The following is a 13,967-nucleotide window of genomic DNA, read 5'->3' on the forward strand; positions in this document are numbered from 1 at the left end:
ACCTGGATCTTTTAATTCTTGATATGGACCAGTGTATGGGTTGCACTTCAAGACAGGGTTTTGTGTTCTGCAAAACAGTTGAGATTTAGGTCTGAGCTTTCCAGTCTTAATGATGATGGTAACCCATTAAAATGGATGGGTCACCATCCATTTACATTATAATTGGAAAACCTAGGCCTTGCTCTCAAACCCCACATCATTGCATCGCTAAAGCTGTTACTAAGAAGCTTGTTTTCTGTCTTTGTGCCAAATATTTCTTGTGCTCGCAACAACTCCTAGCTCTCTGTAATTCCTGGTTCCCAGGCTATTTAAGCAACACCCCCCCATTCCCAGACAAGGTACAAGAAAAAGCTTGTCATTTGATAAACAATTCTTCATGCACCTCTAGTCTCCCTCTTCTCTCCATCATTTTTTTATATATAATCAATACTACTATGGTTACTGTTCATCTATTGTTTTCTATATAAGCAATTCAGGAGAAACCTCTTTACCCAGAGAATGGTTAGAATATGGAACTTGCTACCACATGGAGTAGTTGCGGTAAATAGCATAGATGCATTTAAGGGGAACATAACTACATGAGGGAGAAAGGAACAGAAGGATATGTAGGGTGAGAGGAGACTTCGTGTGGAGCATAAACAGCAGCATAGACCAGACCAAATTGCCTGTTTCTGTGCTGTAAATTCTGTGTAATTCTATGGACCCTTCCTGTTTTGTTGTTCTAAAGTTCCAAATATACCATCCCATGCACTCCTCCGCCCTGCATTCTCAACATGTTCAAATCAACACTGACCACACGTTCTCACACTCTCATTGGGGTACATCTTGACTGTGCGGTCGTGTAAAACAGGTGATAGTGAATCGGCAGCCCGTTTTACATCGCTCCCGATTTTTACCTCCATTAATGTAAAATTTGGGAGCGATGTACAATGGCTGCTGACTCGCTATCACTCAGTTTACACCATCGCACATCCAAGATCTACCCCAATGTTTCCTAGAATCTCAAAACTGTGGAAATCCTGCAGTCAGTAGCAAGACTACTCCAGCTGTTTACATAGCTTTATTACCATGGTAGCATTATTACCATGGTAGCATTATTTTCAGCATCACATACAAGAACTGAAAGTAAACAAAGTTGATCAGCTGGGGAGACAATAGTTTTGTAGGATCTATTGGCAGTCTAAAGATTAAATATAGCTAATGCCAATATGGGAAAATTGCATCTTCTTCAATTAACTAGATGTTTTGACTTTTTAATTGTAGCAGGCCAGTTTATAAAATCTGACACTGTGATGAAAGCTGGCACCTGTTCCACAACATGTGAAGATTTCCAACAGATGAAACAAACAGTACTACAGCTAAAGCAGAAGGTAAAGAGATTACTTGAAATAAAAATGTTTTTCCTCAAAGCGCTTAGTTCTAATGGTAAATATTGCTGAATGTTAGGTGCATTGTTATATAGATAATTAAATTTACTCAATTGGCCCAGAAATTTGGGTCGGGGGCTTCCTGCGTGCAAGCCCCTGACCTGCACTTACCTTGCGCGCCGGCCGTTGAGCTGCGGGCCCGCGTGGGATTCCGATCCTGGGCCTCCTCCAACTGCCGGCGCGCAGTGCTTGCGTATCCCAGGGGCGCAGTTTGTTCGATGTGTCCCCTGGGATCACGTGGGCCATGGTGAGCCAATGGTAGCAGGGAATGCTTCATTCATAAGTGTGACAGGAAGAGCTGTCAAACCCCAAAACATCACTAAAACTTCAAATACATTTTTTAAAAAACATCCCATTTTTAAAATAACTATAAATTACATGAAATAACTATTTTAAACAATAATTTAAATTTTTGAAAAAATTAATTACAGGGCTAAAAATAAACTTACCTTTCTTTAAAATATTTAAAAATAATAAACCTGTGGAAAAAATGTTTTAATTTTAATTAATTCACCACTTACCTTGTTAAAAGCAGGCCTTGCGCCTGCTTTTTAAAAGTGTAACTGCTGGAGACTTACCCTCCCGGAGAAACCTGCAAAAAAAACGTAAGTTCCATGCGCACACGCTGCCTCTCCGGCGCACGCGTTCGACCATGAACCCCTTCTTTCAGGGGAACAGAAGTGCCGGTTTCCCGTGCATGCGCAGTGCATGCACAAAACTGGCACTTTTGTTGGGCCTACACGTGAGTACCCCGTGCGTACTCACGCGTTGGGACCCGAATTTCTGGGCCAATAAAAATGGTAGGACCAGCACACTTTTAATACTGTTTTGACCAGTCTCAGTGCCAGAGTCAACTAAATGCGTTGGTGTTAAAATTGTTGAGAACAGTTTTTTTAATTGTAAAATTGAATGAAGAACTGTGCGGTCCCACAAAGGAAAGTTAAAAAATTACCTGTTTAGGCCTTTACATGTTGCCAGCAGGTCCCAACTCTCTTGAGCCAGGAGAAGAGCTTATTGTTTGCCCTGCAGCAATGATATTCCAAATACTTAGTGCATTAAGTTCAAGGTTTGTTTCATGTCAAAACTGATCTTCAGTTGAACACGAATACGAATTATTAGATATTGCAACACTTAGTATTTCAAAATGTGTATGAAACTCCTCCGGTGACTCAGTATGTGTACATACCAAACAACAACAACTTGTATTTATATAGCGTCCTTAGCATAGGAAAACATCCCAAGGTGCTTCACAGGAGTATTAAAAGACAAAAAATTTGACACCGAGCCACATAAGGAGAAATTAGGGCAGGTGACCAAAAGCTTTGTCAAAAAGGTAAGTTTTAAGGAGCGTTTTGGATATTAAGGAAATCAAGGGATATGGGGATAGTGCAGGAAAGTGGAGTTGAGGTAGAAGATCAGCCATGATCTTATTGAATGGCTTGAGGGGCCAAATGGCCTACTCCTGCTCCTATTTCTTATGTTCTTAAAGGAGGAAAGAGAGGTAGGGAGGCGGAGAGGTTTAGGAATTCCTTAGGTTAGGGCCTAGGCAACAGAAGGCACGGCCACCAATGGTTGAGTGATTATAATCAGGGATGCTCAAGAGGGCAGAATTAGAGGAGCGCAGATATCTTGGGGGTTTGTGGGGCTGAAGGAGATTACAGAGATAGGGAGGGTGCGAGGCCATGGAGGGATTTGAAAACAAGGATGAGGATTCTGAAATCGAGGCGTTGCTTAACCGGGAGCCAATGTAGGTCAGCGAGCACAGGGGTGATGGGTGAACGGGATTTGGTGTGAGTTAGGACATGCACAGCCGAGCTTTGGATGACCTCAAGTTTATGTAGGGTAGAATGTGGGAGGCCAGCCAGGAGTGCATTGTGCAGTCTTAGTTATGCCACAGATATGAGGTCGGAAACTCGTTTCAGGGCCAACTATGACACCAAGGTTGCAAACAGTGTGGTTCAGCCTCAGACAGATGTTAGGGAGAGGGATAGAGTCAATGGCTCGGAAACAGATTTTGTGGCGGAGACTGAAAACATTGGGTTCGATCTTCCCAATATTTAATTGAAGAAAATTTCTACTCATCCAGAATTGGATGTTGTACAAGCAGTCTGACAATTTAGAGACCGTGGAAGGGTCGAGAGAAGTGGTGGTGAGGTAGAGCTGGATGTCATCAGCGTACATGTGGAAACTGACACTGTGTTTTCGGATGATGTCGCCAAGAGGCAGCATGTAGATGAGAAATAGGAGGGGGCCAAGAATAGATCCTTGGGGGACACCAGAGGTAACGTTGTGGGAGTGGGAAGAGAAGCCATTGCAGGTGATTCTCTGGCTATGATTAGATAGATAAGAATGGAACCAGGCAAGTGCAGTCTCACCCAGCTGGACGACGGTGGAGAGGCTTTGGAGAAGGATGGAGTGGTCAACCGTGTCAAAGGCTGCAGACAAGTCAAGAAGGACGAGGAGGGATAGTTTACATTTGTCACAGTCACAAAGGATGTCATTTGTGACTTTGATGAGAACCATTTTGGTACTGTGGCAGGGGCGGAAACCTGATTGGAGGGATTCAAACATGGAATTGCGGGATAGATGGGCACGGATTTGGGAGGTGACAACATGTTCAAGGATGTTGGAGAGGAAAGGGAGTTTGAGATGGTGCAGTAGTTTGCCAGAACGGAGGGGCCAAGGGTTTTTTTTGAGGGGAGGGGTGATGACGGCAGATTTGAGGGAGAGAGGGACAGTACCTGAGGAGAGAGAACCGTTAACAATGTCAGCTAATATGGGAGCCAGAAAAGGAATTTGGGTGGTCAGCAGTTTGGTGGGAATAGGGTCAAGGGAGCAGGAAGTGGTTCTCATGGACAAGATGAGCACGGAGAGGTCATGAGGGGAGATCAGAGAGAAAGATGTGAGTTCAAGACTAGTGCAGGGGCAGCCTTAGAGGAAATTTAGCCCAGTGGGCTTGGGAAGGAAGGGAAGTGGTAGAGGCAGAGAGACAAAGAAGTCCATGAGCTCCTCACACTTGTTTTCGGAGGTGAGGGTGGAGTAGACAGGGGAGAGGGATTTAAGAAGACGGTTAGTAGTGGAGAATAGAAGCTGGGGTTTATCTTTGCATTTCAGAATGATTCTGGAATAGTGAGCAGTTTTGGGAGACAAAAGCAGGAGCCGATAATTCTTTATGTGGTCCAGCCAGATCTGGCGGTGAATGGCTAAACCAGTTGTCCACCATATCCATTCAAGTCTGCTTCCTTTGGACTTAAGGGAGTGAAGATGAGGGCCATACCAGGGGGAACGGCCAGGGTGAGAGAGAGTAATCGTTTTAATAGGGACTTGGGCATTAAAGGTGGTGGTCAGGGTGTGGTTGATCAGATCGGTAGCTGCAGAAATGCTGTGGTGAATGGAGGGCCAAAGGCTGGACTGTTGGGATTTCATAAGTGCAGTTGTAAGAAAGTTGGGAGAGAGTTTTTTCCAGGGGCGGATACCGAAGGAAGTAGAGTTGGGCGGGAGTGGAAGGGGGATGCGGGTGGAGAGCACGAGGAAGTGGTCAGAGATGGCCTTATCTGCGATTGACACGATGGGAGAAGCGAGGACACGAGAGATGGCAAGGTCAAGGGGGTGGCTGTAAATATGGGTTGAGGAGTTTACATGGAGGGAGAGATTAAGGGAGAATAGGAGGCTAGTGAACGCAGAGGAGAGAGAGCATGATGAATTGAGATGGAGGTTGAAATCACCAATAGATGCTGAGGGAGGAAAGCAGTGAAGATATCTCAGTAATAAAATTTTTATGGACTTTGGTGGGTGTTAGTGAGAGGTGAGAGGGGTGGAATAAGGTGAGATGCTCAACGGAGAAGAAAGTGCCGGAGGAGTAGGGGAACAGACCAAGGTGTACATAAGAACATAAGAACATAAGAAATGGGAGCAGGAGTAGGCCAATCGGCCCCTCGAGCCTGCTCCGCCATTCAATAAGATCATGGCTGAGCTGATCCTAACCGCCAATCCACTATCACAGAACCATCTCCTGAATCTAACAGAATTAGACACATGAAATAGGAGCAGGATCAGGCTACACGGCCCCTGGGCCCGCTCCGCTACCCACAGGGCCATGACTGATCCGAACCTAGACTCATGTCCAAATTCCTGCCCGCTCCCCGTAACCCTTAATTCCCTTTACTTCTAGGAAACTGTCTATTTCTGTTTTAAATTTATGTAATGATGTAGCTTCTACAGCTTTTTGGGGCAGCATATTCCATGGACCTACCACCCTCTGAGTGAAGTAGTTCCTCCTCATCTCAGTTTTGAAAGAGCAGCCCCTTATTCTAAGACTATGCCCCCTAATTCTAGTTTCACCCATCATCGGGAACATCTTCCCCGCATCCACCCGATCCAACCCCTTCACAATCTTATATGTTTCAATAAGATCGCCTCTCATTCTTCTGAACTCCAATGAGTAGAGTCCCAATCTACTCAACCTCTCCTCATATGTCCATCCCCTCATCCCCGGGATTAACCGAGTGAACCTTCTTTGTACTGACTCAAGAGCAAGTATGTCCTTTCTTAAGTATGGACAACAAAACTGTACGCAATATTCCAGGTACGGTCTCACCAATACCTTGTACAACTGAAGCAATACCTCCCTATTTTTATATTCTATCCCCCTAGCAATGAAAGCCAACATTCCATTGGCCTTCTTAATCACTTGCTGCACCTGCATACTAACCTTTTGAGTTTCGTGCACCAGGACCCCCAGATCCCTTTGTACTTCAGTACTTTCCAGTTTCTTGCCATTAAGATAATAACTTGCTCTACGATTTTTCCTGCCAAAGTGCATAACCTCACACTTTCCAGTATTGTATTCCATCTGCCAAATCTCTGCCCACTTACTTAGCCTGTCTATGTCCCCTTGCAGGTTTTTTATGTCCTCCTCACTCACTACTTTCCCTCCCATCTTAGTATCATCTGCAAACTTTGATATGTTACACTCGGTCCCCTCCTCCAAATCGTTAATATAGATTGTAAAGAGTTGGGGACCCAGCACTGACCCCTGCGGAACACCACTAGTTACTGATTGCCAGTCTGAGAATGAACCATTTATCCCAACTCTCTGCCTTCTGTTAGATAGCCAATCCTCTATCCATGCCAGAATATTACCCCCAATCCCGTGATTTTTTATCTTAAGCAATAATCTTTTGTGTGGCATCTTGTCAAATGCCTTTTGGAAGTCTAAATATACTACGTCCACTGGTTCCCCTTTATCCACCGTATATGTTACTTCCTCAAAGAACTCCAGCAAATTTGTCAAACATGACTTCCCCTTCATAAAACCATGCTGACTTTGTCCTATTAAATTATGATTATCCAAATGTCCTGTTACTGTCTCCTTAATAATGGACTCCAAAATTTTACCTACCACAGATGTTAGGCTAACCGGTCTATAGTTTCCAGCCTTCTGTCTACTGCCCTTTTTAAATAAGGGTGTTGCATTAGCAGTTTTCCAGTCTGCCAGGACCTTTGCCGAGTCCAGGGAGTTTTGGAAAATTATTACCAATGCATCCACAATCCCTACCGCCACTTCCCTCAAGACCCTAGGATGGAAGCCATCAGGTCCAGGTGATTTATTCGCCTTGAGTCCCATTATTTTACCGGGTACCACTTCCTTAGTGATTTTGATCGTGTTTAGCTCCTCCCCCCCCCCCTTTAGCCCCCTGTTTGTCCAGTGTTGGGATATTCTTAGTGTCTTCTACTGTAAAGACTGATATAAAATATTCATTCAGTGTTTTTGCCATCTCCATATTTCCCACCATTAATTTCCTGGTCTCATCCTCTAAGGGACCAACATTTACTTTAGCCACCCTTTTTCTTTTTATATAACTATAAAAACTCTTACTATCTGTTTTTATATTTTTTGCTAATTTACTTTCATAATCTATCTTCCCTTTCTTAATCAATCTTGTTGTTATTTTTTGCTGTCTTTTAAAGTTTTCCCAATCCTCTATCCTCCCACTAGATTTGGCTACCTTATATGCCCTTGTTTTTAGTCGAATACTATCCTTAATTTCTTTACTTAGCCACGGATGGCTGTCTTTTCTTTTACACCCTTTTCTTCTCAGTGGAATATATATTTTTTGGAAGTTGTAAAATAACTCCTTAAATGTACACCACTGATCATGTATCGTCTTACCCTTTAATCTATTTTCCCAGTCCACTCTACTCAATTCCGCTCTCATACCTTCATAGTCTCCTTTATTCAAGCTTAGCACGCTTGTTTGAGATCCAACCTTCTCACCCTCTAATTGAATATGGAATTCAACCATGTTATGGTCACTCATTCCAAGGGGATCCTTTACTAGGACATTTTTAATTAATCCTGTCTCGTTACACAGGACCAGATCTAAGGTTGCTTGCCCCCTGGTCGGTTCAGTTACATACTGCTCAAGAAACCCATCCCTAATACACTCAATGAACTCATCCTCAAGGCAGCCCTGCCCAATTTGATTTGTCCAATTAATATGATAGTTAAAATCCCCCATAATTATAGATGTTCCCTTATTACAAGCCTCAACTATTTCCTGATTGGTACTCCGTCCAACAGAGTTGCAACTGTTCGAGGCCTATAGACTACGCCCACTAGTGTTTTTTCCCCTTATTATTCCTTACCTCCACCCAAACTGTTTCATTATTCTGATCTTTTGACCCAATATCATTTCTCTGTATTACAGTGATTCCTTCCTTTATTAACATAGCCACCCCACCTCCCCTTCCTTCCTGCCTGTCCTTCCTGATCGTTAAATAACCTGGTATGTTTAATTCCCAGACATTGTCATCCTGCAGCCATGTTTCTGTAATGGCCACAAGATCATACCCATATGTAGTTATTTGTGCCATTAACTCATCTATTTTGTTACGAATGCTATGTGCATTCAGATAGAGAACTTTCAAAGATGTTTTGTGACACTTAGTTCCTGCTTTTGCCCTTTTTATTACTTTACCTTTTACTCCATACCTTCTGCCCCTTCCTGACACGCTCTGGTTTTTAATTTCCCCACTGCTACCTAAGTCTATGACCTTCTTTGTGATTTGGTGCTGAGAGCCACACCACCCCCATGGCAATCTGAGCGGGGCAATTGGTGGAAGGTATAGCCAGGCGGGGAGGCTTCATTTACGGGTAAGGTGTCATCACCCCTCAACCAAGGGTAAGGTGTCATCACCCCTCAACCAAGGGTAAGGTGTCATCACCTCTCAACCAAGGGTAAGGTGTCATCACCCCTCAACCAAGGGTAAGGTGTCATCACCTCTCAACCAAGGGTAAGGTGTCATCACCTCTCAACCAAGGGTAAGGTGTCATCACCCCTCAACCAAGGGTAAGGTGTCATCACCCCTCAACCAAGGGTAAGGTGTCATCACCCCTCAACCAAGGGTAAGGTGTCATCACCCCTCAACCAAGGGTAAGGTGTCATCACCCCTCAACCAAGGGTAAGGTGTCATCGCCCCTCAACCAAGGGTAAGGTGTCATCGCCCCTCAACCAAGGGTAAGGTGTCATCGCCCCTCAACCAAGGGTAAGGTGTCATCGCCTCTCAACCAAGGGTAAGGTGTCATCACCCCTCAACCAAGGGTAAGGTGTCATCGCCTCTCAACCAAGGGTAAGGTGTCATCACCCCTCAACCAAGGGTAAGGTGTCATCACCTCTCAACCAAGGGTAAGGTGTCATCACCTCTCAACCAAGGGTAAGGTGTCATCACCTCTCAACCAAGGGTAAGGTGTCATCACCTCTCAACCAAGGGTAAGGTGTCATCACCCCTCAACCAAGGGTAAGGTGTCATCACCCCTCAACCAAGGGTAAGGTGTCATCACCTCTCAACCAAGGGTAAGGTGTCATCACCTCTCAACCAAGGGTAAGGTATCATCACCCCTCAACCAAGGGTAAGGTGTCATCACCCCTCAACCAAGGGTAAGGTGTCATCACCTCACAACCAAGGGTAAGGTGTCATCACCTCACAACCAAGGGTAAGGTGTCATCACCCCTCACCCAAGGGTAAGGTGTCATCACCTCACAACCAAGGGTAAGGTGTCTTCACCCCTCAACCAAGGGTAAGGTGTCATCACCCCTCAACCAAGGGTAAGGTGTCATCACCTCTCAACCAAGGGTAAGGCGTCTTCACCCCTCAACCAAGGGTAAGGTGTCATCACCCCTCAACCAAGGGTAAGGTGTCATCACCTCTCAACCAAGGGTAAGGTGTCTTCACCCCTCAACCAAGGGTAAGGTGTCATCACCCCTCAACCAAGGTTAAGGTGTCATCACCCCTCAACCAAGGGTAAGGTGTCATCACCTCTCAACCAAGGGTAAGTTGTCATCACCCCTCAACCAAGGGTAAGGTGTCATCACCTCTCAACCAAGGGTAAGGTGTCATCACCTCACAACCAAGGGTAAGGTGTCATCACCTCTCAACCAAGGGTAAGGTGTCATCACCTCACAACCAAGGGTAAGGTGTCATCACCTCTCAACCAAGGGTAAGGTGTCATCACCTCTCAACCAAGGGTAAGGTGTCATCACCCCTCAACCAAGGGTAAGGTGTCATCACCTCACAACCAAGGGTAAGGTGTCATCACCCCTCAACCCCACCCTTTACAGTCGTGAGCCTTAACTTTCAGGCAATGTTCCCTATCATTTTTTTGTTGTTGTGCGGCCCCTTTAACTGGCTGGACGGCCCATTCAAATTTTTTGCATGCGCGGTTTTTCCCGTGTACAAGCCAGTGAGTGGCCTGCGCAGACCTCCAAACGCTTCAAGGACACCCTCAAAGCCTCCTTGAAAAAGTGCAACATCCGCACCGACACCTGGGAATCCCTGGCCCAAGGCCGCTCAAAGTGGAGGAGATGCATCCAGGAAGGCGCCGAACACCACAAGTCTCTTCGCCGGGAGCAATTGGAAGCCAAGCGCAAACAGTGGAAGGAGCGCACGTCAACCCAAGAACCCCACCCACCCGCCCCTTCAACCACCGTCTGCCCCACCTGTGACAGAGACTGTAGGTCCCGCATTGGACTCACCAGTCACCTGAGAACTCATTTTTTGTGTGGAAGCAAGTCATCCTCGGTTCCGAGGGACTGCCTAAGAAGACCTCCAGACCACTGCGCGGCCACGAGGCTGCGCAACTTAATGGGAATGTTGATCCCAGATTTGATTCCCAGTTTGTTGCTGAGTTAGCTGATCTAAGCTTAACCAGGCAGTAGGAATGATACAATTAGCCTCAGTGCTAATGCACTAGGGAGGGGAAAAACTTAGCCATGGTTCCCTGTGTTGTCCGATGTAGCCTACCATTATCTACTTTTCAGCCTCGCACATGAAGAATAGCCTATTGAATGAGGTGCTGGCACCATTACAGCCATTTCTCAGTGAGGACAGGAGAGGAGGAAACTGGAAAAAAAAATATTTCTATTATGCTGAAAGCCAGTTATTAAATCATAGCATCTGTGTGGATACAAGATTAATAGCTGGTTCATTTACTGATTAAAGTAACCTTGAATTTCATCTTTTTTCAGATCACTTTATTGCCCAACAATGTTGCTGATATTAGTAAGCAAAGATCAAACAGTGAAAAGTTATTTGCAGCTAACAGTTACAATACTGGACTCATTGGACAGCCTGGGCCTTCAGGGCCTTCAGGTAAGAAATAACCTTCATGGTTCCCTCAACATTGCAACCTGCAGTTCACCATGATGAAGGGTTCAAATACCAGAAAAACAAGTTAAAAATTGGGAAGTATGGAGTAAGAAAGTTAGTCAACCAACATTATTTTTTTCAAAGGGTAATGCAGGTGTGGAATAAATTACCAGATAAGGCTATTGAAATAGACAGTGGGCCAGAAATTCGGGTCCCCACAGGTGAGTATGCACTGGGTACTCACGCGTAGGCCCAACGAAAGTGCCGGTTTCGTGCATGCACTGCGCATGCGCGGGAAACCGGAACTTCCGTTCCCTTAAAGGAAGGGGTTCACAGGTCGAATGCGTGCGTCGGAGAGGCAGCGCGTATGCCTGGAACTTCTGGGTTTTTTGCAACTTTCTCCGGGAGGGTAAGTCTCCAGGAGCTATGCTTGTAAAAAGCAGTCGCAAGGCCTGCTTTTAACAAGGTAAGTGGTGAATTAAGTTAAATTTAAACATTTTTTCCACAGGTTTATTATTTTTAAATACTTTAAAGAAATGTAAGTTTATTTTTAGCCCCGTTAGAAATTGTAACTAATTTTTTCAAAAATTTAAATTATTGTTTAAAATAGTTATTTTATGTAATTTATAGTTATTTTAAAAATGTGATTTTTAAAAAATTTATTTGAAGTTTTAATGATGTTTTGGGGCTGAATTATATTCATAGATTTGACAGCTCTTCCTGTCAAATCTATGAATACAGATTCCCTGCTACCATTGGCTCTCCATGGCCCACGTGATCCCAGGGGACGTTTCGAACAAACTGCACCCCTGGGATACGCAAGCACTGCGCGCCGGCAGTTGGAGGAGGCCCAGGATCGGAATCCCACGCGGGCCCACAGCACAACGGCCGGCGCCCTAGGTAAGTGCAGGTCGGGGGCTTGCACCCACGGGAAGCCTCGGATCCGAATTTCTGGGCCAGCATAAATTAGGTTTAAACGTCAATTAGACATCTTTCTGGCGAGAGAAAGGGTTGAGGAATATAAAGTGAAAAGACAAGTCAGTGGGATTGATCTCTGAAGCAGGGACAGGCTGATTGGGCCTAATGGCCTTTGCTTGTCCCTAAAACTCCTTATGTGATCATATGTGCTGACTTTAAGCTACAAAGATCCACAAACAAGACATTTATGGCTGTATCATAATCTGTTAAGAAACACATCACACTTCAGCATGATGATATACTGAAATAAAAAGGGAAATTTCAACCCTACCCAGATCAGAAGAGGCCTTTTATGGTAAGTTTTTTTACTTTCCTTGTGAGGCTAGGAGGAGCAGGAAACCCAAGGGAAGTTTAGGCCTGCCCTGTCCCACTTCCCTCTCGCGAGAACCTCCCAAAGCCCTCTCTCCTTCAGGCAGGCAGGTGGAGAGGGCTGGGATGTGGGTAATATCTGATCAATGGGGATGATGTGACTTGTCGCAATGTTTGCTAAGTGGGTGGGTGGGGAACAATCAGTGGTCACAGTGGATACTTTTTCATCTATGGGGAGTTGGTTGTTCTCTGCTCCATGTGGTTTGGCCATGATTTCTATTCACTGGCGGGTGGGTTCATTGTCATTGGGGGTGGAAGGCAGAACATAGAAACATAGAAACATAGAAGATAGGAGCAGGAGTAGGCCATTCGGCCCTTCGAGCCTGTTCCGCCATTCAATGAGATCATGGCTGATCATCCAAATTCAGTACCCTGTCCCTGCCTTCTCCCCATATCCCTTGATCCCTTTAGCCTTAAGAAATATATCCAACTCCTTCTTGAATATATTTAATGAACTGGCCTCCACCGCCCTCTGTGGCAGAGAATTCCACAGGTTCACCACTCTCTGGGTGAAGAAATTCCTCCTCATTTCAGTCCTAAATGGCTTACCCCTTATCCTTAAACTATGACCCCTGATTCTGGACTCCACGGCCATCAGAAACATCCTTCCTGCATCTAGTCTGTCGAGGCCTGACAGAATTTTATAGGTTTCGATGAGATCCCCTCTCAATCTTCTAAACTCCAGTGAGTATAAGCCCAATCGACACACTCTCTCCTCATACGTCATTCCTGCCATCCCAGGTATCAGCCTGGTGAATCTTCGCTGCACGCCTTCCATGGCAAGAACGTCCTTCCTCAGATAAGGCGACCAAAACTGCACACAATACTCAAGGTGCGGTCTCACCAAGGCCCTGTACAACTGTAGCAAGACATCCTTGATCCTGTACTCGAACCCTCTTGCTACAAAGGCCAACATACCATTTGCCTTCTTAACCGCCTGCTGCACCTGCATGCTTACCTTCAGCGACTGGCGCACAAGGGAAATTAGGGATAGTATAAGATCCAAGGAGAGGACATATAAATTGGCCAGAAAAAGCAATAATCCTGAGGATTGGGAGCAGTTTAAGATTCAACAAAGGAGGACAAAGGGATTAATTAAGAAAGGGAAAATAGAATATGAGAGTAAGCTTGCAGGCAACATAAAAACTGACGGTAAAAGCTTTTATAGATATGTGAAGAGAAAAAGATTGGTGAAGTTATCCACTTCCTGTTGGAGCGGTAACTGAGGCGATGTCTGGGCATGATCGGCAGTGCTCCACGGAGCGCTGTCACGTTTCAGCGTCCCTCCCCTTCAGTTAAAGGGGAGGGCCGGTGCGCACCCTGCAGGGCCTCCAGGGCAGCGTGGTGCCATGGCAGCAACCTGGCACCGAGACACGGTGCCTGGCAGAGCGATGGCGGTCAGGTCCACGCCATGGCCCACCACCAAAAAAAGAAAATGACGGCACGGGTCACAGCCGCACCTCCCCGCGAGCAGAGGTCGGCCCAGTTCGCAACCCGCGAGGCTGGCGCTGACATCGCCCGCGGCAGCCTCGCGGGACGTAGCCG

The 13,967-nt window shown here is 45.6% G+C and overlaps 1 protein-coding gene across 2 annotated transcripts in view; it reads left to right on the plus strand.

Moving 5' to 3' along the window:
• The window catches only part of ccbe1 (collagen and calcium binding EGF domains 1), a 428,382-nt gene that overhangs the window by 408,128 nt on the left and 6,287 nt on the right, over window positions 1-13,967 (plus strand). For both annotated transcript variants that reach the window (XM_085974219.1, XM_085974214.1), the window contains exons 6-7: window positions 1,264-1,370; window positions 10,955-11,078. In XM_085974219.1, the coding sequence (XP_085830345.1) occupies window positions 1,264-1,370; window positions 10,955-11,078 (231 nt within the window). The remainder of the gene's footprint in view (window positions 1-1,263; window positions 1,371-10,954; window positions 11,079-13,967) is intronic.

This window comes from Somniosus microcephalus, chromosome 2, assembly GCF_052327205.1.
Source record: "Somniosus microcephalus isolate GS21.2 chromosome 2, FLI_Smic_1.0, whole genome shotgun sequence".
Taxonomy (NCBI): domain Eukaryota; kingdom Metazoa; phylum Chordata; class Chondrichthyes; order Squaliformes; family Somniosidae; genus Somniosus; species Somniosus microcephalus.